At 38.3% G+C, this 26,943-nt stretch overlaps 1 protein-coding gene across 13 annotated transcripts in view; it reads right to left on the bottom strand.

The window, feature by feature from the left end:
• The window catches only part of SENP7 (SUMO specific peptidase 7), a 54,961-nt gene that overhangs the window by 17,849 nt on the left and 10,169 nt on the right, over window positions 1–26,943 (bottom strand). For 5 of the 13 annotated variants that reach the window (XM_067002848.1, XM_048057998.2, XM_048057995.2 and 2 more), the window contains exons 3-12: window positions 19,958–20,065; window positions 17,664–17,758; window positions 10,845–11,042; window positions 8,996–9,193; window positions 4,763–4,878; window positions 3,820–3,989; window positions 2,855–3,212; window positions 2,125–2,309; window positions 1,239–1,385; window positions 77–110 (exon numbers count right to left, since the gene is read on the bottom strand). In XM_067002848.1, coding sequence (XP_066858949.1) covers window positions 77–110; window positions 1,239–1,385; window positions 2,125–2,309; window positions 2,855–3,212; window positions 3,820–3,989; window positions 4,763–4,878; window positions 8,996–9,193; window positions 10,845–11,042; window positions 17,664–17,758; window positions 19,958–20,065 — 1,609 coding nt within the window. The remainder of the gene's footprint in view (window positions 1–76; window positions 111–1,238; window positions 1,386–2,124; window positions 2,310–2,854; window positions 3,213–3,819; window positions 3,990–4,762; window positions 4,879–8,995; window positions 9,194–10,844; window positions 11,043–17,663; window positions 17,759–19,957; window positions 20,066–26,943) is intronic. The other 8 variants (XM_067002863.1, XM_048058000.2, XM_048057999.2 and 5 more) reach the window with 5 other exon arrangements.

The raw sequence follows: 26,943 nt of genomic DNA, 5'->3' as shown, positions 1-26,943 counted from the left end.
ATTCACAATATAAATATATGCTGAGTTGTACTCTAAAGATATGGTTAAGAGAAGGCTAAATAAAAATTTTTCATACCTTGAAATGGTATCGTAATATACTTGGTCATAAACTGAAATAGGATTAAAAAGAATATAAATGAGTTTGCTTTTCACAAATTGTTTAAAACAAAGTAAGAATATTTTATTATCTCCACATCTTTCTTTGCTTATAGCCAAATAAACCGAAAACAACAGACCTAATTTGAGACTTAACATTTTCTATTTCACCTAAAAGAACACTCCTAAATATGTATTACAGAATCCAAATGACACCGAGAATAAGCAGGAAGTTAGAGTTGCCTACAGCCTCCTTCAAAAAAAAAAAAAAAGATGAACGCTTAGACAAAAGGAACTTACTTTCAGGCACTCCATGATAAAGACTGTAACTGTAAGCTGCACTATTTGAACTAATAAATACCATATAAATAGTCGACACTGGACAATGACCTTGGTATTTATACTAAGTTTTGCACTGAAGGCCTCTAAAGTTTCTACTTACACTGCCACTATGTTAAAAAGACTTGTCTAAATAAAGAATGCTTTATGGTCACTTCAACTGAAGGCCGTCACTTACACTAACAGGAGAGGTTGCTCTTACCTTATTGCAACATGCACTAAGAATGACCTTTTTTTTTCCCCCCAAGGAAAAATTTCATTTTCCACGTAAAAGCATTGATTCTAAAATATTTCAGCTGGTCCCTGAAATGTTTTTGGCTTATTCATTTAAGAGATTTTCATGAGATGTTTTCATTACTGCATAAGAACTGCTGCACAAAACTGCTGTTTTTTGAAAGCTGAAATTACTATTGCAGGTCAGTATTTCAAAATGTCTAACTATAAACAAAAAAAATACGTATGCTCATACTTTTTTAACTGCAATAAATACAATGAACGTAGTCAAAAACCTGTGGAAACTTTTGGAGCTGATACTGCATTTAAAGTACACCTTCACTTACATTTCTGTACCCTTTTGAGTCACATATTGCCTATGCACTAATGCTTTTAGTATTGTTTTAATGCTCTTTGAAGTTACAAAACAAAGAATTCTCTGTTTAAATGGCAACATCAGTGCATATTAAACATCTCAACTCTGATCACTGTGATTATTTTATTCTAATATTTGTACTATAACCGAATACCATAACCAGAATTTTCATTTTTAAATATTATCCATATATCACCATAATACATCAACTTACCCTAGCAGGACCTGTTGATAACCATTTAAATTTCCCAATGTATAGATTATCAAATTCAAAATCTAATCTTGGGTTCATTTGTTCACTAGGTGTGCTTCGAGAAGATAAGCTGATGGGACAACTAACTTCATCTGACTCTGTTAAAAGCTGGAAAAAAAAAGTATATGGGCATTAAATTAGGCATTTCCCTTCTGCAGTCTTACAAATTCTGTTTTTAAGAATTTACTCCCAAAGCCAAATTCTGAACTAAAGCCATACATTTTTATCACAGTCATTACTGATAACCTTCTCAAGGGTTAAATCGTATCTTGCTCTGAACCTTCTATTGTCAAGATAAAACCCGCTCTCTTTACTAATTTACAGCCAAGTTTACAGCCAAGTAAAAACTTGAAAAACAGAGCAACAGAAAACACTCCTCTTCTGATACTGAAGGTACAGGATCCATTTCAATGCTTATGATCAAAATGATGCATCTGTGAGAGGAGGCAACAATGGCTCTCTTGGCCTGTTTCCCGATTACAGAGATAGCCCAAATCCAGGTCAAACAAGGCAACAAAAAGCTCATCAAGTCTAAAAAGGGGAAACAACTTTCATGTTAGTTTTAGATTGTAATTCCACTGCTAGTCACACAGGAAAGGAAACTTTAGCCTATCCTGTTCTGCTGTCTACAAAGATGCTTCAACTTCTCCATACAGCAAAATACAACAGTGGACCAGATAACAGAAGAAACTACCATGAAATAAATTACTACAGCTACTTCTTGGCTGGGGCTAATCATATCTGCTCTAAGCATTTCACACTTGTCCTAATGTGCAAGCAGAAATAAACACTGTAAAAATAAATTAAAGGGATGGCATAACAATATGTAGGCCAAAAACTGGACTACCTGCTCTGTGCAACTTTCCACGTTGTCTTCCAATGGCTTTTCTGAGAAAAGGACGTCAGACTCTTGGTCTGTTTCTTTAATATCAGTACTATTACCCTGCAGCAGTTCTGTACATTTTGGTTCAGAAACTCCATCTTCATCATTTTGTTCAGAAGATCCATCTTCATCATCACTGGAAAGGACAACTAAAGAGGAAAAAAAATAGATACATATACTACAAGATGCAGACATGAGAATACTTCTCTCATTGTAGATTTCAGATTAACAAAAACCTCTCTCTCTTACAGATGTAATACCAAAAAACGCTATCCCAGCCAGCCATGGCCTGTGTGCATCAAACTGTATCTAAGAAGAAGTACTGTCTTCTATCCTTATTATCACTTCATACCCAAGATTTTCAAAATTATTAAGACTATTAAAAGAGATAAGCCACAACATACCTGCTTCAACAAAGAGAGAATATTTTTCTCAATTTAAACATCATTAAAAGGCACAATCTTTATTTTCCATACCCACAAAGCCAGCTGCAAGATAAGGACTGGAATTTGAAAATCATGCTCTCTTCCCTCTTTATCAAGCACAATACCATCTGTACTCCATTAGATTGTAATGGACGCAGTCTGTTCTCCATCTTTTGTTCCATATATTTCAACTAGTCAGTCATGCGTGAGCTCTCCCAGTACCTAAGCATATCAATAGTAATAGTCAGCAACACAGATACAGTACATACTTGGGTCAACCACAACAACTGGCCAATCACCCCTGGAGATTCTGTTCCGCAGCTTGCTCAGGTACTGTGACGTGTCCGCCCTTAATTTCCTGATGGCACTAATTCGTGTTGAAATCACGTCCTCACTAGTGGCAGGAAGCTGTTTTTCTGACATATTTCTGGGAGGAGACTCTGAGCCAGGTTCCACTGCGCAGCTGTGAACAGACTTTAAATGGTTGTGGGTGAAAGTGTCTAATTTATAGTCTCTCTCCAATGTCCGGACAACACAATCCTGCACCAGGTTAGATCTGTGATCTTGTTCATCCTCACAGGGAGTTCTGCAGCCAGGAGATGGAGTTGAACTCAATCTTTGCTCTTTCTAGAAAATACGTATCAGACAAAAGATATGTATTTATTCCTTGACCTTTCTATGATGGTTCAGATCAGTGATCACTGAGACTTTGCTTTGAGCTACATAAAGTAATTATAGCTGATTCAATAAGCCTTTTTTTCCCCAAATCTAAATAACTGATAAAAATAAAACTTTCGGGAAGGGTATGACAGATGGAGGAAGAGGAATTCACGATCCACAAGGTTTCAGTAATGCCAGGTATACTTCACAAATTTTGTATAGAAGTTCCCCAATCAGTTTTATACCATCTGTGAAGAAAGCTTTACTTTAGCTAAATAACTTATTTCTAAAATTGTTTTACTCCATGCTCCCATCTGAAGGAAACATTGCCATTCCTCTCTCTCAACCTTTCTGCTACAACAAGCATATTCTGATACTGCGGACAGATGTACATACTCGCTCTTCTTGATGCACCACTGAACTCAATAGGTGTTACAATTCTGCTAGATACCCTATTTATCAACACAATTCTTGAATTTTGGATGTTGCTACTGCTACTACAGAAGCGTGCGCAAACACACAGTGTGGGCACGCATGCATACAAACATATAAATTAAAATTAAATGCAACTTACAGGCTGTAGAATTAATTTTTCTGGAATGTGTGCATTACAATCATCAGAAATGTGGCCACTAAATCTTCTTTTCCTTTTCTCAGAATCCAAACAGCTTGATACCTTCCAACTAAGAGAAGTACTGTTCGTGTTTCTTCTCCTCTTATCCAGTTCATCACAGTTCTTGTTTTCTGTGTTAAAAAAGAAGTGATTTAACGGGTTACACTTTGTATTTCTTTGTATATACCTTTGTATTTCTTGATATCTGTTATATTTTATATAAAACGCATGGTAGCAGACACCTTCCACGAGAGAGAGTTCTTTTCTAACTGCGTGTAGTTGTCAGAATATATTCCCTAAAATAATACCGGAAACATTATTATCACAAGAATAGATAAGCGTATAACCAAAGTCACTACTCCCAAGTATGAATTAGTGCTCTGTATTCCACAGTCTTTCTTTTAGTTTGTCCTGGATGCGACATTCTCCACTTCCTGTTTGCATCTGCAAATATTACTTATCTGTATTGAAAAGACTGTATGTTCCCCCTATAGAATCAGCAGACAGCTCATTATTTGCAACAAGAAAAAACAAATAGTCACGTAGCAGAAATTTCAGCGGGGTTCACAAACCATTTCAGTATTCCTAATATATTCAATTCTTGAGATTAAAGATATTTATTTTTATAAAATCAGGATTATAATGATGTTTCCTTTTGTTCACAGATCTGACTCATCACAACTTCATTCTTATTTAAAATCATAGCTACCTATTTTACCATACCTGCAAAAGCTTGGTTTTGAGCAAACATATATACTGCAACATATATTAATAATGCAATAACGCAACACCTATTATTTTATTTCTGTGCTCTCCTTGTAACACTAGACTTCAGAAAAAAAAATACATTCTCAGCAATCTCGAACCATCGTATTTGAACGCTAGATTATTGTTCATTACAAACCTTTCTTCTGTAGCTCTCGTCTTCTACAGGTAAAGACTTTACTTCTTTCTGGTTTCTTAGAAGCTTTGGTCAATTCAGACAGATCATCATCTGTCATTCTTGAGCAATACTCCGACCTGTAAAGAACATTAACCAAGAGTTATCTTTAATTTTGGAAGAATACTTAATAAACCTCAACAGAAACAAGAGTTGATTAGACACATTTCTGCCTCTCAAAAACAGGTGGAGCTCAGCAAATGAAACACAAACTATTTCAGTCTCCGTCATGAAAATATGCAGATACTCTGACATCACTAATGAAATAGATGTTTATAAAAGACATGAGGAATGAAAATCTGACATGCTTGATCCCAGACACTGAAATATTATTTTGCTGTAAAGCATGACTACCATGAGAACACAGAACAAAAAAAAAAAAAAAAAAAAGAGAACAGTCAGCTAATTGTATCCTTGCCTTTGAATGCAGTAGGAATGAGGCAAAGTAGTATATTTGTTGTTTAGATTTAGAACTGCTAATAGAATCCACAGGGTAAGTTCCTGCAATGAGAAAAGACTTGAAAACGAAGTTCCTGCTCAGAAGAGCCTGAAACAGTAACTCTGAAGGGAGCTGGATAGAGAGGGATCTGAATGAGTAAAAAACGGAAAAGAAATAGACAGGGTTTAGAGTATGGAAAACTAGGAAACCTACACATGGATCTCTGAGCTTGTACTTTCATTCTAAAAATAAGGACATGCAAGAAAGTAATCAGTTGGGGGTATCATTTAGTTTTGATTTTTGTTTTTAATATATTGGAGAATATATACAGGATGCACTGATAGCCTGAACAGTATGACATCCTTACATTTGAGTCTGATGTTGCAAATGTTAACTTCACATTCTCTGCAGGCTAGTTAGAGCTGACAAAAGTCTTACGTAACTGTACTTTGGCTTCCAGTGTATGCATTATGAACATGTAACTAAATATGGTATCGTGATATTTTCTCACTGGAACTTAATTACGTCCAATATACAAGACTTCTCTTTTGAAAATTTACCAGGAAACTAACCTTCTTGACCTTTGCTTCATTTGCTGTGAGAGTTGGAAGATAAGAAAAAAACAGAAGACTTAAAAGATAAAGCAATTTAATGCTCCTCTGGAAAATCTGTTCCTTTCCTCCTTTTGTCACTTCACTTAGTACAAAATGATTTTGTGTTAAACTTTTCATAATGTGCTTAACTTAGAATTTTGCAGTCCAATTTGCAAAGAGCTAACTGCTGATCATATGGGTCCAAACAGCTGAGCTTGGACCTGTAAAGAATGCCATGAACCAAGGGAAAGAACATTCTTTGCCATCTTTAACTGGACAATCAAAATTGTTAAGACACTTTCTGAACAGCTGCCCCATCTTCAGTGCCGTATCTGTAAGTTGGAGTTTGACTGCTCTTCGGGAATGCTGTGAAGATAAATAAAGGTTTCCAGAGTGCTCTAATATTAGTGATGAACACTAAATAAACACCATGAAGAAACTACTAATTCTCTTGCCACTCACCAAGAATCACAGATGTGCCCATATCCACAAGAAGTGTGTATGTAGATAAGCTGTATCATTCATTCTATATATTGAACAAGACAGTCTTCCAAAGAGCAGGCAGCTCTAGTTAAGAAATAGCTAGCCTCACTGCAGAAAACTTGATTTTGGAACCCACAACTCTCTCTGTTTAAATGCTTGTATTCAGAACATGTAATCTGACTGCTTTGAATGAAAATACTTCAGTGTTTTTTAGATTTTCTTTGAGACATTTTTGAGACATTTCAACAAAAAATAGAGCACATTTCAATAGGAATGGTTCAGCTAGTGGACTTCCCTGAACATATTTACTGTATATATACAAACTGTGCAGGTTTTATTTTTATTTGCAATCTTCACAGATCATTCCATTTAAAATGCACCTCTTAACAGGTATACGCATAACCTAAGAAGCTGTGAAAGTATGTTCTCAAGTGTTCTCAAGAGCCACAAGAAGCAAGGATAAATTTAGACAGCCCTAAGTTTCTTCACATTTAAGACCCACCTTAAATTCATTATACCGATAGATCAGTGGTGACTTAAACAAATGCATTTCATACTGGGTTGCAGTGAAAAAGCAATACAAAATCCCCTCTGTAACATCAAAAGCAAGAAAGGAAACGGGGAACTCACAGCAAGCTCTAGCTGATAGAGAACAGTTAACTTACTACCCCCCTGTTTTGATCACACACAATTCTTTTACTTCATTTGTGATTTCCATAGCGTACCAAAGGAACAGTGTTCAGTAAAACAGAACCTGCATTCTAGTTACTCTGATGGTACCAGAGAATCTCAACGTGGCCAAGTACATACATACACGTATCCATTATAAGGGGGGAGCTTCAACTGCTCAGAAGAGACTCCAAAAGCAGAATCCATGCCAAGTGCATCCTATGCACAGACAGGAACTACAGAGAGGCGACCAGGATCAAACCGTGTCTTTGTTGGAACAAACCCTAAATTTTCCATTTCCCACAGGATGTGTATTAGAACTTGCACTAATACCCCGGTCACTGGGAGGGTGAAGTGCAAAATCCTCCTCGTGTTCATTCCTGCTAATAACGAGCTTTTTACTTCATGCATTAGAAAAATGCATTTCAGGAATGGAAAGCTAATCCTTCAAGCAACGAACACCACCAAATCTAAAGCAAGTTGAGGAAACCAGCTACTAAAAAAAAATGATTCAGATCCTTTTTACCTAAAAAGAGAAAGTTAACTACAGAAAAATACAGACATTACTTAACCTAAATTAATATAGATCTAGTTCCATACTTTTATTTAAAAAGTCTGAACTTCCTCTACTGGTATGTCGGTAATGGATTTCTGTCACTGGTTTTCCTCTTCACAGGGTTACATGAAGCAGAGTGGTTATCAGCTGTTTCAATACTGAAGAGTCCAAGCCATTCTTGTGCTTAATATACAACAGCCACCCTACAACTATGAGCTTGAAAAAACATGCAAGATGCTTCCTCAGATGTAGAGGATTACATTGAAAAGTTCGTGTTTTCCTCTCTATGAATGCACTACCTCCCATTGTCCAAAACAATATGAAGAAGAAAAAAATTAGAAGAAAAAATATAGATCTTAAAGATTTTGTAGTAAAACAAAACAAAGAAAGTCCAATCCAAACTCCCCACCCTTCCTTTAGTCAGGCCAGCTATGAAAAGATATTTCATAGCATCAAATGTAATACTTCTAAAGTGACACTTCATAGACAATCTAACTGTTCTAAATCTCTCATTTAAATTGTAGCTTTGTCAGATTAATTTAAGCAGTAACAGAAATCCCAACAGAAAAAGAGAACACAAGTCTTACCAGCTGAGGTTCTCTAACATGTTCATGTATCAGAATGAGGAGTATGACTTATTTTTCTTAAGTTTTTTAAGATTTCTTTAATCTAGGAACTGTTGATTTTTCCTGCCCCCACCAATTCTTCTTCTCTTCCTTCCTCATTCTATTTTCTGCCCACGGATATCTAGCTATTTGTTCCTGTGGATACTTTGCTGTTAAGCAAAGAGAAGGCCATAAAAGGCAAGAGGAAACAGCTTACTCTGAATTCAACTCCCATCCTGGACTGAAACAAACATTATACAATTCTAATATCTAATTTCTGCTAGTTTTGTGTGTCAAGCGTTACTATGATGTTCAATCATCGTAAACACAGGAAGAAAAGAGGAAAAGCAGATGCTAAGCAATGAGTGTGACACACACAAAGCCTTTACACAGTGGTCATCTGTTGATGAGACTTACACCTTTGATGGATTAATGAGAAAAGAAATGAACAAATCACAGAGAGGAGCTTAGCAAAATCCTGTACGGAAGTTACTTGAAACTATGTTAGAAGACATTAATAACAACAGGAAAGCAAGGCTCATTCTGGACACAAAACTAACTGAACTATGTTTGAATTACATGGCCATCTTCAAAAATCAAAACCAGCGATCCACTGGAAATGCAGATTCCTCCTCTGAGAGAAGAGTAGCCTATTGATATAATGCACAGCTTGAATCAGAATAAATGCAAAGTTAAAATGGCTCGTCAGAGCAGGGTGTTAGTTTGCACTCGGGAAACTCAACTTCTGCTTCAAGGCAGGAGTATCATAAAAATTGTTCCTGAGCAAATCTTTTCCATTGTGAAGTTATGTCATTTCAGGAAGACCAGTGAAATCAGCACTGAGTAACATACCTTTCAGACAGAAAAGAACTTTCACGAGGAGAACTTAATATTTGACATGTCTGCACGTTGGTAACAGATGATGAAGCTAGTTGACCTGATTGTAATTTGTCAGCATCAGATAAATCAGCATCAATTATTACGTGGCTGTCTACGTATTTTCTTCCAATTCTCGTCCTCAGGACATTCGTCAAGATAACTTGAGGTTGCCTGCCATATATATAACAGTAAATCATAAATACTGCACCAAAATCCAGAGAAAGAAGCTTCATGTTAAATTCATGCATTTTAGGGGATTGATAATTCCCAACATCATCAAATTTCATTACTTTTTTCTCAATCCTCTAGAAACATAAAACAAAATCCCACTAAGGAATTTATAACCCAAGGTAAGCAGATAAAGCCAAAAAATAAAGGTAAGAATCTGTAAAGGAAAAGGATAGGGAAATAATTTCACCTTAACAAAGTATTATTCACACTATGTTGCCTCTAATACATAATCTAAGTACTGTTTAATAACTCTAAAGCAACTCTAAAACACTTCAACCAATATCTGTATATATTTCTCTGAATTATGGAGCAAACAATCTTGATTTTCCTGTGAACAAGAAGCCTCCAGTAAAACAGAACTCCCTCAAGCTGTTAGTCAACAGATAAAAAGTAGCACATACACAAAAAGTTAGCATTAGATTTTGTTCCCCCTCCTCAACTTTCAAGGGAGATTCTACAATATAGAAATAGCAAGGCTCAGAAAAACATCTGCAACTGTAAGAGTTGCAAAATAAGCTAGCCAAATAAGCAAAAATAAGCTAGCCAAAAATATGAAGATGTTCACTGGACCACAGATGTGTAAGAGCAGCACAACTTATTTTGCAAAATGCAACTGCAGCCAGCTTGTTGTACAGCTTTTGATGTACTCCCCTCCTCTTTCTCAAACCAGGATTTAAATTCTACCACTTCCACTCTGAGTTATTCTGGATCATGATGTATTGTCATGTTCTTTTTTACATCTATTACAAACAATGTTGTCTTTTGGGTATCTCCTGCATAATTCTCCTGTTGCCTGTATTCATCCACAAAGCACACTCCAGCACAGACTGCGTGATGTCTGGGGAGCACTCAGATCTCCTCCTGCGTTGAGATGCAAATCTGTTTTTAATCAGGAGGCTACATTAGGGACAGGCTTTTGCAAATACTCACGGGTGACATGCACTGATTTATCGTTATAAATACAATTTAGAGGAAGTCTGATACAGAAGAATACCATAGTCTGGATGCAACCTCCAATAAAGGAAGTCCCGAAACTGTTTATCGTCAGAAGCTCAGAGAGAAACATCAGTGAAAAAAGCATTCATTCTAGACGTACATTTCTCTAGGTATCAGCAACTGACCACTGCTTAAGGAAAAAAAGACACTGGACTTGATATGCCTCTCTTCTGCCCCTTTGTGCTTGTTCTCATATTTTCACATGTAATCTGTTGAACAGTGAAAACATACTTGACGCCTTGCCTGAGAAAGAGGGAAGTTAAATGCAGATGTGCTCTTCTTTTCCCAAGAATTTAAAATACATATATCTTTTCTGAGAGTCTAATGGCTGAATCACCATTAATTGGTCTTGTCAGTACAGGACCACCTATAAGCCATCTGATCAGAAATGCCATTACAGTGCACCTGGTACCATCTCTCTCGATAATTATCAACAGGAACCAGGTACAACAGAATTCAACCCAGTCAGATGACAGAAGAATGAGAACAAATTTCATGAACAAGACAGCTGTGATACGATATAGAATAGTTACTCATGAAAAATAACTGCAAGGAAAATTATTTTGTTTAGTGACACAAGGCAAAGAGAACATACCTTTTAGATAGAAAAAGACTTTGGATAGTAGGGTTTAAAATTTGCCATATCTTTAGGCTGGCAACAGATGATGAGGGTGGTTGATTTGAGTGCAGCTTGCCAGCATCAGAAAAAATAGCATCAGTTTTAGGTTGCGCCTGTGTGTATTTTCTTCCTATTTTCGTCCTCAGGACATTCGTCAAGATAACTTTGGGTTGCCTGCCATGCATATAATAATAAATTAATAATAGGGTGCTGAGAGCTTGTTAAGTCACATGAATTCAACACAGCTTTTCCATGAGTTTCCTGTCCCTGCATCATAATTTATATCTTCATTAGAATTTACTTTACTTTCCTGACAACTTACAAAGCAATTCTCTTTGGAGAAGAGGAATCGTAACATAATCTGTTGATCAACCCATCCTTCCAGCATTTCTTCTTCTGGTTATCAATGACTAAACACATGCATTCTGTGATTCTGAAGTAGTAAACTTTCAGTACAGGGACATGGAAACTTCAGTGCCTATTTTTTATTGCAAAATGTCAGAAGTAGCATCACCATGGCCTAACAAACTATTCTGAAAGTGTATTGGGTATTTTCAGGGAATGAAAACATGCAGTCACATTGTGGCATCTTATTTTAGAACCATAGAGACTGGCTTCCTGATCAACATTTAGAATACAATTCTTGCTAGAAAATATTAAAAAAGATTATAGTCTCACAGTTGTGAAGCTCCAACTGATTACATCTCTTCAATTTCACTAAAGAAATAACAGTCAACTATGAATTACTAAGTTAATGAAGACTCACTATTAAGATTATTTAAACAAGTAGCTATACTTCTGAGTCTGCTAGGTAGATACTGAAGTCTTGACCTAAAGAATTAATTCTGCATCAAAGCCAGTAACTTGAACGGCTTTCTTTAAACTGATAAGCATTATGTACCATAGTTGATTTGTCAGGATTTATCCTAGATTACCAATTTCATTTTCAAATGGGTGAGAGTTGGACTTGTTTTCCCAGGACAGTTGTAAGAGCACACCGAAGCTCAGGCTACTATGATGTTTTTTTAAAAGATTACCAAGGTAAGAACTCCTTTCTTGCTTGTGTGTCTAACCTAAGTCACTCACCCTTTAGTGTAGGAATCCTTCTTCCACAGCTACAGAAAGACCTTTTTACTGTTCACGTAGCTTTTACATGTTACGGCAACATAGCTGAAGCAAATAGCTGCTATTCTTCAGAGGGTTGACAACTGCAGACCTGGTGACATGCTGCATTCAGCTCAAGAGCTCAGTTATTTGGTAGGGGGTACTAAACATATGCTTGCGTGAAAAACCTTGGAGAACAAGTATGCTTGAGCTTTTAAGAAAATTTCAAACTGCTGTGCTAGTGATAGGTGAACAGGGAAGATATTTCAAAATCCTTCTACAGTGTTCTTGCATAAGTTGCTGTATGTTGAAATTTCTTTTACGTGCTAACTTATTGTGTTAACACAACTTCTTACTGAACTTAAAAGACAGTAAGGTTTCACTGCACAACTGGGAGAACCTGCATATACACTATGAATGCTTTTCAATTTTAATCAAATCTCTGCATCACTGAATGCCATAGTTTATGTGCACAACGATCTGCTTTCTCCAAGAGCTCTGCCATGCATTTCCTAGACTAGTGGTCTCCAGACTTTTTCGATCATGCACTAAAGTAAAAATACTTTAATCACGCAAACAATGTTTATTTAATTATAAATTATACAAACACACTACTAATACAAAAGTTAATAAACAAATACGGAAAAAAGGATTAATAATGATAAAAACATTTTATTTCTTATTTATTAATGGTACAAAAATTACTTGTTTCCTGCACACCGATGGGTTGTCTTGCAGATCTCCTGGGGGCATGCACCCCGCTCTGGAGTCCACTGTCCTGCATGATGGACAGTAAACTTAAAGGGTTCCAATTCAAAACTAAGTAACTTAAGCTGAAGTGTACACACTTTCCTTCATTCTCTGGGCTTTTCTTACAAGTTTCCAAAGGAAAACTAAATAGAAGAGTACTGGTTTTGGTTGGGATAGAGTTGATTTTCTTCAGAGTAGCTCTTGAAGTACTTTGTTTTGGATTTCTTTTGAAAACTGGTGTTGATAACACACCAATATTTTAGTTGCTGTTAATCTTGTCAAAAAAATAAAAAGCTGATGGATTAAAAAAAACCCCACTAAGTTAAAGCACTTTGTTCAGGTTCTTGGTATCAAAGGAGGAAAGTGTTTTGTAAGGGATGAGTCCTAATTACTGCAGGAAAAACAATCCAGGGTTTCTGAAGTAAGAGACGGACTCTTTGATGGCAATGAGAAGTCACACGTACAAAGTCTCTAGACTCATCAAAAGACTGACCTAAGCCACAGGAGTTCTCCAGAATGCTTTAGGCAGAGTCACCAAAAGGCAGGGAGGCATTTGCTGTTTTATCTACATTTGCATATCCCCCGTGACTACTTTTAAGAACCCTTTGTAGAGTCTGAGCATCTGCTTCAAATATTGTAGACCAACAAAAAAGGTTTGTTCTATACTTTAAGGATCCAGAGAACTGAGTTTTATTAAACACATACTGAGCCTGCAAAGTAGTCTTGATTTAGCACAGGAAGCAAGAGACTTATCTTCTATGGGAAGTCTACTCCAAGTCACAAGTTCTAGTTTTATTTCTGGGCTTCTCAGATGCTCCGAGTTGATACGTTATCCCTGGTTTACTATGCTGGAAGTGTTTATAGTGACTAGACCTACACATAATTTGATTGTCCAACTGTAAGGTGTTCTAGAAATAATGGATGTGAGGAAGCGCACCCACGTAAGAAGTCTGGTAAAACTAAGAGTTGAGCCACACAAGAACCTATTAATCTGTTAATAAGATTTACAGCTTCTAAAGTAGTTAATTACAGGGATAGAAGTCATCAAGTAACTCATGCAGATTCATCTTCCGAAACTAGAGATTTATCTTTGGGTTTTAATCTCCCCCTTAAAGATAAGGACTTAAACTACTTTAGAGGTCCAGTTACTACACAGCTGCAGCAAAAAGACATCTCGTCTTTTGGGGGGTCTCAGAAGAGATGAAACACCGGAAGGCTTAGCCAGATACCTCCCTTCTTCTTCCAAGACAACTTGAAACTAAAAATCAAACCTCTAAGTATCTAAACAGTGTCCTTCCTTCAAATACAACAGTTATAGAAGATGGCCTTTGCAAAAGGGTTAAAAGGGTTTTAAAAATCATTACAGTAGAGCACCATGAGACAATATAAATAAGTTATTGTATGAAACCTTCCATCCTCCTGACTAGAGTAATGCTAACCGACTATTTGGCAGAACTAATTATTTTTCGGGTTTCATTGTTTCACCTTGTATAAATAACAGTTTTTCTTTTCTTAACAAATCTTTTCCTTCTATTTGTCTAAGATGCCATAATTACATTTTACTAAATTAAGCCTGAGTTCACAAGATAATTAGTCCAGCGGGAACATACATGGTCACAGAGTCTTCGGTTTAATTGTATGATCAGGACCTATAAAGATAACTGAAAAGATTCCAACCCTTAAGGACTTCAACAATATCATAATGACAAAAGAAAACCTACAGCAGGAGGTAAAGCAGTCAGAAGAATTTCCAGTGCAACTGGACTTCATTACCTATAACTTGTTCTGCTATCTTGGAAGCTTAAATCTGACATCCTTTGCTCATATTTCTATCAGGTTAGATCCTGACAGGCTCCAGGTCCCTTAGCAATTTGGTTTAGTGATTGTTATTAAGAACTGAATTAGCAATGTTTGCCACTCCCTTGATTTAAATGGGCCTTACATATTTTAGTAAAAGTATCTTCTCAAAAACGATCTTACAATTTGAAGTATACACTCATCTAGGCAACTAGCTTTGCACTGGAAACCTGCCTGGTAAGGAAAAAAGCCTCCAACAAATAACAAGGAAGAAAAGGGTACATATTTGGCTATCTGTAAAGGTGACAGCATCAAACTAAGGCATTACTTCCTACATGGAATCAGTTTCTGACTGAAGACATTCACATGAACTATCTGTTATGACCTATCTTCAGAGCTGTACAGTGCTTGCAGCTCTCAATGGCTTCCCTTTTTAAAAGGGAACCTGGCACCTGGTGGTATTTCTTGAAAAATCATGTAACGAAGAGTAAGCGTAAAAGAAATGCAAGAAAAACACCTACATTTATGCCAAAATGCATCTCTGCTATGAGGACTTATGAGGACTGGGACACAGATACCTAAATTACCTGTTAAATTGTCCACAGAATGAAGTGAGCAAGTCATGCAAAAGAAATTCCAAAAAAAAAAACCAAAAAAACTGATGCAAAGCAGGAAAAAAGCAAGCAAAGTATGCACCAAAACCAAGTCCTGCTGACAGAAAGCAACCTGCACAACACTAAGACTGGAGGCATCTTGGTGAAGGAAAACCAAAACAGTATTTTTGTTTCTACGGCAAACACCCACCTTATTTATGCCCTCTTCTCCACTTCCACACACTATTAAAGGTAATGAAAACATACTTAAAATTGTAGGGATGGAAAAGAAAAAAATATGCAATGTGAAAAACGCTGTTAGCTGCTCCTCTCGAGTCTTAAATCACTTCACGGGCAGAAGTATTATGCTAACTTACAAAGTGCAGGACCGAAATAATTCATATCAATCGGCAGAAAATGGCTGACCTCTACTGCACACGAGAATCAGAGCTCCTAGATGCAGCTCCTTTCTCAATGACTGTATTTGGGTACAAATCAGTGTCACAACCCTTGGCTCCCGTTTGTTCAAATTTATATTACAGTGTGATCAAAACCAGATCTAGAAGCTACTGACTTCTCTTGGAGTAAATTAATAATGGCTTACACAACCATCTTCAATGCCTGTATTCTTCTACCAGTAAACCCAAATTTTGTAAAAATAATCATTTTAATAGTGATATCCCATGTGCCATGCCAGGGTCCCCTCTCAGGTCCTGTAATAGCTGAATACTTATCCTGGGCTCACAGAATAATGTCGCTGATAGACTTGCTATATATTCATCTACGTTTTTGCAGTATGTACACAGCCCAGGTGGTTCTTGGCCCTTCAAAGCCTAAATGAATAAAACGATGCACAATCAATATTGGGAAACTCTCATTGTCACATTCATTGATGACACCACGTGGAATAGAAGACCTCTTTATGTTGTCCTCATCTTCCTACTCCAAGACCTTGCCCTTTCATCAATTCATTACAAGTCAATGTTTTAATGGCAAACATCCCAGCTAGCCTCACCACTTTGCTGGACCAGAAGTTACTACCACCTGGATGTGTGCATCAGGGCAAGGGGAAGCACTGTGTAATGACTGTCTCAGGGTAGTACTCGATTCAGTTGTGATGTATTGCAATTAATGTTTAAAATTCTGAGCTGAAAGAATCACATCTGAAGTATTTCTCCCACCCTCCCCCTGAAAAAAAATTAACAGACCACGACTAGAAGCTTGAATTTCAAAACAACTATTTTGTTGTTGTTGGATTTTGTTTGGTTTTTATTTCCCTCTTAGAGAACACAGGAGTAATACAGCTGAGGTAAGTGGATGTCCCTAAGCTCTGTTTCCAGTCAGTGACAGTTACCCTTGGAACAATGTCATCCCCTTCCTCAACAATAAAAAAGCTTCATAAGTGGGATAAAAAACATCAATTGACCAATAAATATCATGCCTAGCTTTCTGCAAAAACACTAATTGGACTATATGTATTTAACAAACTGTCCTAATCTGTTTTGACACAATCACGAGAACATGTAAGAGATCACCATGGTATGAGAGGGACTAGGGAACTAACATGCCTTGACACCCTGTCCAGAGATCACAAACAACTCACCTCAGAGTCACTATCCACAAGGCCCTGAGGAGGTATCCAAATGTAAGCAGTGTTGTTTTATGACCACTTTCAACCATCATGGTCCTTCCTCTCAGCAGGAGGGATAGAAGCAATAAACTACTACATTTTGTAATCCAGAACTTTAATTAAACCATGAGCAAATGTGGGTTTGTGCTAACACATCCATTTAGTCACTTCTGACTAAAAAAAGTGGCAGTAACAATGCTTAGGCAACACTTTAGATGAAATATGCCCCCCTAAGTATTTGGTATTAGCTACCATTAATTAAGATTATACTTTAAAAAAAAGAGAGGAGCTAAGAGTTTGTCTTTAAGACTTATTTCCTGGTTTCAGAGTAAATACGAGTGTGACAAAACACCTACTGTCACTACGCATTCTCATGATCTTTGTTTCTAACAGCCTCTCCTGACAATAAATCATTTATGACCAAGTTATATTCCAGTCAGAAAACAGGGCAGAGAATGGGGCAAAAATCATGCAATTATTTCCATGATTTATGGAACAATAGTTGCTTCATTAAGATAAATAAAATTAACTCTTTCATGAGCTCACTATGCTTCCTAGCTACTGTCAGTGAATCTATTTCTCAATTTTCATTTCCATTTGTCTACAATGACTGTAAAGCTTCAGAGTTTTCTTGGACACCTTTCAAGATTGTAAGCAGGTCAACAAGCCGTAATTCCTCTAGTTAGTGTTCCATTCTCATTCTGATGTTGCAGCCTTGTGCTGAAGCAAAAAAAACGTATTGTTGCTTCATAATTCAGTGTCATTAAGTCACTGAAACATATTCTCTGAAGATGGGCTACCACCTTGAAAACCATCTCCACATGACCCAATTAACTAGAGACCAACAACGCCTGTATTCAAGGAAGATTATGAATTTCAGAAAATGCAAACAGAATAACTAATTCTGAAATGGCTTCTTACCCAATGGATTCTTCATCATTAGAGCTGCATCTGTCACAGTCCCTTTGTCTTTTTCCTTTTGCATAAGTCCCTCTGTTGCTGGCACTTAATCTCCACTGAAATAAAACAAATAAAGTTGGAAAGTTCTAACAGACCCAAGTGTCATAACGGACATTACACCTGAAAAATGAACAATGCCAGACATTGAAACAAATCAACTGATCAGATAGAGCAGATATGCAAAGAACACATACAGCAATTTTGTAACATATGAATTTATTTACTATAAAGAATTTGTGTATTGCCTGATCTTGCTGGGAACTTGCTCTTTTTTCCTCCAGAATTAATACAGGACAATTCAATTACTTCCCTATTTAAAGGAGCACTATCCCAAAAAGAAATATTAAGCTTGTTCCACATAGTCGCAGTTAAGTGAGATAACCTCTGCTTTAACTCTGTGAATTTAACCAAGTGACATTCCACTCACAGATGCATAATTCTGATTAGGAAGTAGCTGAAGGTTTGGTATTTGCACAGTGTGGCAAACGCAAGACCTGCCCTTCCCCAGGTCATCTTGCCTTACCAGAATGTATTTATAAGTCCAAATTAAATCAATGAAGCCCCAAAACACACTCATTTCTGCAGTTCCAGAAAACTCTCTACTCTATCCTCATATTTTTCATATAAAAAGATAAACCAAACTGAGGTTTGAAAATGATGCTAGTCAGGATTAAAGCAGACTAAGTTATCTTCATTTCTGTTTGAGTGTGGTGTGAAAGGATGCCTGAAAGAATCATGCCCACGCATATTTTGCATGCCTTAGAGAATTCTCAAAGATGAGTACCAAATCGTACTTATTCCTTAGCAAACTGACTGTAATGGAAAAAAACCTCCGTTTTACAACAGCTGGAAGCAAGAAGGTGCTTTCCCCTCCTTCTGCCTCCAAACATCATGTAGCTCACTAATCAGTGCTCTGAGGTGAGCATGTGAGAAACCTATATGCTCAAAATCAATGAAAGCTATACAACATTTTTTCTAATGATGTTGAGCCAAATGTTAACGCTAAATACAGCCTGGATAGATGTTTGGTCCTGTGTATAGAAAAATGATTTAATTACGATATCTCATGAGTTCTCTGTCTTTAAAGAGAATATAAAAAGACTCATTTACAGCATATGAAGACCTCTACTGCATGGAAAAATCTGAAATATGTAGACAGGTAAGAAAAACAAGAAATGGAAGATAAGACAGTATACAGGAAATAAGAAATGATTTTTCAATTCAGCCAATCCAATCACTGTTTTTGTAGAAGCAGAGAGAAAGACAGGAAGAATTCTATACTGGTGCTATCTGGCTCTGCCTAAGACGCTGCTGCTTGTAACTCCAGGGTACGACTTCCTGCTTCAAAGCCCTACTACAACTGCATGCCCTGCTTACTTTACCAGTACAGAACATAATGGGGCCTGCCATGAGAACTGGCTCACATTACCAGCACTCCTGTAAGTTACTAGAATTCCCAACTTCCTTCACCAGGTTTTTACAACTTCTCTGTAGAGGAACTGGCTTGTCTAGCCACATGGTTCTGAAAGCAATAGAACTGGCAACGAACTCTCAATGTCCTGAGTTGAAGGAGTCAAGAGCAGCAAAACACATTTCCTAAGTATGGCATTTATAAAAAACTTAGTGAATTTCAAACAGATTTTGTACTTGTTTGCTTCTATGCCTGACCAAGATAATCAAGACAATCATTTATGGTAATGCCATGTACAGTCTTAATATAGAAATTAGTTCTTTCTGCATTAAGACCTAAAATTCTACGAGAAGTCATACTGTATTTCAACTATTCTCTTACAGTTTCAGCTCTTAGATACAAATAACAACCAACTGAAAACTGAATGTAAAAGCGACTTCCATAGCATAATAAAAACAGTTTGGATAAGTAACCCAAATCTGAAAACATGCACATAAATTCGCCTTTGAACTCATGGTGTAAGAGGTTGCTTCAGGACTTGATATTGGCTTTAACAAAATGGAAACCTTCTGTCAACCACATCTGAGGACCAACTCTGCTTTTTTATGATTTAGGCTGGTAACACAGCGCAGACTTCAATTTCTGTAGCTGTATGCTTACAGACACATTCCAGACCTACACACTTGACTTTCCTAGTTAATCTGGGTCAAGTACTGGTCACACAGGTAGAAGGAAGCACTCAGTACTAAAAAAAAAAAAAAAAAAAAAATCCAGCCTCCGAACCAGAACAAAATGCCCATGCAACTTTCCTGCATACTTTATGCTCTGAAGAACTTCTCTTTACCTCTTTTAAAGGGTAGTCCCAATGGTGGGAGCCTGGGAGCCTTGTCAAAGGGGACTGAACTTGGACATCCTCTGACTTGGTGTTTGGTTTCTTCTTTGGTATACGAAACTGAAAATAGAGGATGTTACACACATGATAAAACTCAATTATCTGCTGGTGCTATGAGCTGACGTATTGCCAGGTACAAAGTTCTTGTAAGCGTGAGACAAAATAAAGTTGCAAGTAAACCACTGACCTTTGACTTGGACAATGCATTCTCATTGATGCTTGATCATAAATCATGTCATAGCACATGAGGAGCTAGTTTTAACAGATGAAATGTCTTAAAAAAACACAGGAAAACTCCTCGTATTTCATTAACTTTACAACAACCTCAACTACATGCCCAAGAAGTGAAAACCAATCTACTGGTACTCAGTTTTCTTGCTGCCCTCTAATTTACTTACACTATAGATTAATGATCACATATCAGTTTAAATAACAATAAAGAGAAAACAGGATAGCTGAACCATATGAGCTTTGCTCACTCTCAAAAAAAAAAAAAAGAGCATTTATATCTTGTAATAGTATTGTTAGTAATAGAAGGAGAAATAATACAATATTGCTTAATATGTTACATTTGCGATGTACTGTTCCGAGGCTGCGCTTGGAAGATACAAAATATATGTGTAAGGGTAGCATGAGAGAATGCACCGATTCATGATGAGGAGTAAGGAGGATTAAAAGAATGCTCAATTTGCAAGACATCTAGATAACTGGGGCTTCTTGGACCCCGGGAACTGGATCAAACCAACCTTGCGGTTTGGACTGAGACCAAGGGCTCAGAGAGCACGCGTGAGAAAGAAAGGTTAAAAAGTTCAACTCTGATGAAGACATTGTACTTCATCCCGACGACCACCCAGACGACCACCAGAGAGTAGTAGGCAAGTGCAGAAGGACTGATAAGATAATTAGCATACGAAGCGAGGCTAGGCGGAGCTAGGAAATGAATATGCATAGATGAGTTGTGAAACCTAATGCATATGTAATAGCCTAGGAGATAAAAGAGAACTAAGAGAACAAATCAGACCAAGTTAGATTTGGGCAGGCATGCCCCTAACTTCCGGCGCCTAATAAAGCACCTTTATATAATCACTTTGTGGATTATGTGTTTTCATGAACGCTAACATTTTGGCGACCCAGATGGGACCTCGTGGGCACTGCTGATGCGGCTCGCAAACTGATCACGCTCCAGCCGGCACCGAGGAGTTTCTCGGGGAGCCATCGGCCGCGACCAACCCCCGCTGCTCACAACGTACCTCTGAAAGGGTAAGAAAAAGGTGCTTTCTGGTAATCGGTACCAATCTGGTCTGGGAGCCTGCCGGTCAGATGCGGCGAAAGCCACGCATGGTTGGGCTAGGGAATTCCCGTGGTAAGCCTAGGCGCCATCCGTGAGACAGTCGCGAAAGCGCTGCAGGTTCGGCATCAGTGGTCTGGTTTTGCTGCAGGCTCAGCATCTGGTTCAGTTCGGTAAAAGCTATAGCTGATAATGGAAAAACTTAAAAGTATTCTGGGCGGTAATGCTTCGGTACCGCGATCCTCCCCTTTGGGCTGTTTACTAGCACACTGGAAGGAGGGGTGTTTCCGGCAGGAGTTACGAAAGGGTAAACTGGTTGATTACAGTAATGTTTGGTGGCCACAGTATGAACTAGAAGATCAAGAAAGCTGGCCAGAAAACGGAACCTTACAGTACAATACTATCTTACAATTAATGTTATTTTGTGAGCGAGAAGTGCAAGGGGCCTCTCTGTGTGATTGCGTGATTGTGTTGTGAGTGAGACGCAGCATCGCTGCGAAGCGAGTGCGGAGTTCTGATCCGCGGTTCCGTATTCTCCGCGAGGGGAGCGGCCGGAGACGAACAAAGCGCATGACAGACCGAAAAGAAGTGCTGTTTTATCCAAATGTTGATTGGTGGTGCCCAATGTACGGGCCCGCCGGTGCATCTTGTAATCCTATTTCATTCTTAAATGTTTTGAGTGTGACAAGGAGGAAGGTGGAAGCATTATCTAAGTAACAGTTTAAAAGTTTCGGTATATTCGCGGTGGTGTTTGGTCGGTTTCCCAAGTATCAGGGGAGGGGGGCTAACTGATTATCAAAGCGGTAGAATGGAGAGTCACTTCTTTGGTGGTTCGGGCCTGAGCCCTGGGAATTTGGTAAGAAGGGGGAGAGCGAATTTATTTAGGCCTCAATACCTTTTAAACCCCCATCTTGATGGATACACAGGAGTGATTCCTTGTTTTGTGTAGGCTTACTAACAAAGTGCATGAGAAAAATTAGCATTCGGCTTGAAATTCGGCCTTGTTGAAATGTAAATTTTGTGGAAAAGGTGGTATTGTTTGTCTAGAAGACGGAAGGCTGAGTGCTTCAGGTGTTTTTCCGAAGTCCTGTGGATTTATGATTGGAACGGGGCTCATTAATAATCTGAAATAGTGAAGTTTGTATGTGGAGTCTAATCCCAGAGAATTGGGACATTTGAGAAGATTAGGAAAACATAGTAAAAACCTGCAATAAAAAGGTTTGCGTGGAAATTGAAACAAGGGACAGTAATTAATATAAATAAATAAAAGGGAATGGGAAATCAAGGAAATGGGTAATATCCAAAACAAAGACGTTTTAAAGAAAGCCTCCTTGGGTGTATATTGGCACATTGGAGGGATATTGTTGGAACGGGGAGGGGGGGGGCGCGGAAAGCAAGAGGATTTCCACTAAGTATTGCAATCAATTGTGGCCACTATATAAACTAAATGGCCACTTTATGGGTCAATCGACTATAACAGTGTCTTGCAATTAATGTTGTTTTTGAGGAGAGAAGGAAAATAGGATGAAATGTTGTATACTGATATGTTGTTTCAGCATCTTGGAGGGAAAAAGTATGGAATTAAGTTGGCCCCTGACCGAGCCTTTGGTGTTGGCATTAGAAAAGTACAGGCTGGAGGAAGATAAAGGAAGTGTTAAAAGGGTTGTTGAAGGTGTTAAAGGTTGTGTGGCATGTAGTATTTAACAGAGCTGTTTGAAGTTGAATGAGCAGGGGAAGAGGATGAAGGAATGTTAATAGTTCCGCCTCAACCCGAGGCTGAGATCTCAAAATCACGGGTGTGAGCCCTCTGGGGCAGAGGGACCATGATGGGTCCGAGAGAGAGTTGTCATGGAAACAGAAAAGCAGCTAACTCTTAAAACAACCTGAGTTCATGTGAGTTCAGATTGCCAATGGGACCGCTCAGGGAACTTTCAACCATTGCATTCCCCTGACCAACCCCCCCCCCCCCCCCACTGAGACCCTTACCACCCCGGAAATTATGTAAATACCAAAATCTGGTTAAACTGGGAATTGAGAATCTGTTCCAACAAGGTCCAAAAGAAACCCCTATGGAATTTTTGAATTTTTGGACCAACTTTGAAACGCAATGGAAAAAAAAAAAAGACAGAAAATTTGGACCTGGCTTCAGAAAACAAACAGAGGCAATTGGCTAGCCTCTTTCTAGGGCAATCGGCCCCTGATATCAGAAAGAATTTGTCTTAGGCTTCAGGATAAACTTAAAACAGTCAGAAATGACGGGGACCTGGGGCATCTACCCTAGCAGGTCCACTAGTTGAAATAAAGCTAGGAAACGAAGAGAGAGGCTTGAATTTTTTTGTTGTTGTTGGTTACAGGAGCTTCTTTCTCTGTGTTAATTAGTCTGTAAATGTAATAGGAGCAACATATTCAGTGTTAAATAGTTTAAAAGGACGATTAGGAACTAAGACAGCTACAATAATTGGAGCCACAGGGAAGGAGGAGGAACAGCCATTCTTACAACCCCTTGATTTGCGTTTTGGGGGTAAGGAACTAAACCATGATTTTTTGTATGTACCAGAATGCCCGATTCCACTCTTGGGACGGGATCTATTAGCTAAATTAGATGCAACAATAACCTTTGAGGATGGAGAATTAATAATGAAGGTACCTGAGTCCAAAGTAGGACAAATCCTAATGATCAAAGATAAACCCTTTGTTAATATTCCAAGAGAAGTAGAAAATGCAGTTATACCAACAGTACGGGAAACAGATGTACCAGGGAAGTCGAAACTGGCACAACCGGTAAATGTGGAATTAAAGGAAGGAGCCAAACCTGTTCGAATCAAACAATATCCACTTAAGATAGAAGCTAGGCAGGGGACAGTGAAAATTATTGACAAATTTCTCAAATATCAGATTTTGGAAGAATGTAAATCGGAATACAATACTCCAATTTTTCCAGTAAAGAAGCGGAATGGCGAATATAGATTGGTACGAGATCTTAGAGCAATAAATGAAATAACAAAGGACATTCACCCGGTAGTGGCTAATCCTTACACATTGTTAACATCTGTGAGAGATATATAAATGGTTTACTGTGATAGATTTAAAGGATGCCTTCTCTTGCATACCTCTTGATAAAGATGATAGAAAATTATTTGCCTTCGAATGGGAAAACATATTGAAGTTTTTGTACCACATACGGTAACAACTGTTTTAGAACAAAAGGGGGGCCACTGGTTATCACCCAGCCGAATGATGAAATATCAGGCAATACTAACTGAACAAGATGACGTAACCTTGAAAACAACTAACCTGTTAAATTCAGCAGTATTTCTAGGAACTGTTCCAGAAGAAGGACCGTTGGAACACAATTGTGTGGAAATAATTGAACATACCCATGCCAGCCGCGAGGATTTGAAGGATGTACCCCTTGAAAGGTATGACTGGGAACTTTTTACTGATGGTAGTAGTTTTGTGGAGAATGGAACACGATATGCAGGGTATGCAGTAACAACCCTGAAGACAGTAATCGAAGCAAAACCTTTACCACCTGAAACATCAGCACAGTGAGTGGAACTGATAGCCCTACCTCGAGCACTGGAACTGAGTAAAGGAAAGATGGTAAATATTTGGACAGATTCAAAGTATGCTTTTGGAGTAGTCCATGTTCACGGAGCATTATGGAAAGAAAGAGGGCTGTTGTCCTCACAAGGAGCCCATATAAGCTATCAAGAGGAGGTGTTAAATTTGATAAATGCGGTACAAAAACCAAAACAAGTGGCTATTATGCACTGTAAAGCTCATCAAGGAGGAACCTCAAAAATATCAGAAGGGAATCGGCTGGCAGATTGGCTGGCAGATCGAGCAGCTCGACAAATTGCTCGGGAAGTGTGGAATGTAATGGCTTTGGTACTACTCAAGGTAGGCACCACTTGTTTTAATCTTCCCAAGGAACCAAAATATTTGCCAGAGGATGAGAAATTAGCAAATCTCCTAAAGGCCTGAAAGAACTCTGATGGACGGTATGTAAACGCTACGGGCCAGGTAGTAATAACCCCCGTTGGTGATGCGAGAAATACTTCAGACAAGACATAACGAGTGTCACTGGGGTGCAGAGGCAATGGTAACATTTTTAAAACGTAGCATTGTCTCTACACATATATTAACAACGGCAAAATCAGTAATGTCAGTGTGAGATTTGTCTGAAAATAATCCAGTAGCAAGAAAACACGCTGAGATGGGAAGAGTTAGAGTAGGAATAGAACCAGGAGATTACTGGCAAGTTGATTTTGTAGAGTTACCTAGGACTGGGAGATATAGGTATTTGTTAGTAGGGGTTGACACCTTTTCTAGATGGCCAGAAGCCCTTCCCTGTCGCACCAATCAAGCTAAAGAGACAGTAAAATGGTTATATAATGGAAAACCATTCCGAGGTTTGGGGTTTCCGTTAGGAATATCCTTGGATAGGGGACCCCACTTTGTTGCATCTGTGGTTAAAGACGTAAGCCGGCTATTAGGAATTTCTTGGAATTTACATACTGCATGGAGACTCCAATCTAGTGGACAGGTAGAAAGGATGAACCAAACTCTAAAGGGACAAATCGGTAAAATCTGCCAGGAAGCCAAAATACAATGGCCACAAGCTTTGCCTATAGCTTTACTGAGAATAAGGATAAAGCCAAGGAGTGGAATGTCAGTAAGCCCATATGAGATTACGTATGGAAAGCCTTATGAATCCCCAGAACCAAATCCCAATATGCATATAACAGGGAGCCAGGATGTTTATAATTATATATTGTCTCTTGGTAAAACTTCAGCTCAACTTCAAAGTGTTCTGGTGTGGAACCGACCGTTGGCACTGGAAAATCCTGTCCACGACATTCAGCCAGGTGACCGAGTGTACATTAAAAACTGGAATGAAGAACCCCTGAGAGAACGGTGGGCCGGACCTTATCAAGTATTATTGACTACTTTTACAGCTGTAAAGGTAGAAGGGGTGGATGCTTGGATTCATTATACTCGGGTGAAAAAGGTTCCCGAATTTTGGTCAGTGCAAGCAATCGGAAATACAAAACTACAGATGAGGTGCGTATAACCATACAATGTTGGGGTTCTTAACAACAGTAATGCTAACAGTAATTGTTTTGTGTAAATACCTTGTAATTGAGTTCCTAGAAATACCAGAAAAATATAAGAAAGAGGAAATATTCAAAGGAGAAAATGTTACTTTGGAATGTGGAATGCACAACGATAAACCAATAACAATTAGCTCTCTACAGGTGGTCTGGGGAAAAATAAATGACTCCGGACAGAGCCAGGAAATATACGTAGACACAACCAGGGACAATACAGGATTGAAGGCTGGATGGAAGGGGAAGGCGTACGTAAGTAAAACCATAGAATTGGGCCAACAACTGAGAGGAGCTACCACCCGAACCCTGTTTAGTGTTACTAAAGTCAACAAAGGAAACTACCGGTGCATGGTAACACATGAAAATAGCACAGATTACGGGATAAGAGAAATATTGGTATATCCGAAAGTGGATAAAGGAATATTGGTAGCCCACCGAAAAGGATCTAGAAGAAAAAGAGAGGGCCAGGTACCATGGACACAAGCGGTACAGATCCCACACAGGCAACCATCAGAGGATTTACTGGTAGGATTGAT

This window comes from Anser cygnoides, chromosome 1 (assembly GCF_040182565.1).
Source record: "Anser cygnoides isolate HZ-2024a breed goose chromosome 1, Taihu_goose_T2T_genome, whole genome shotgun sequence".
In the NCBI taxonomy this organism is placed as follows: Eukaryota; Metazoa; Chordata; class Aves; order Anseriformes; family Anatidae; genus Anser; species Anser cygnoides.
The sequence above is the reverse complement of the archived record's forward strand: the minus strand, read 5'-3'. Positions and strand labels throughout refer to the sequence as shown.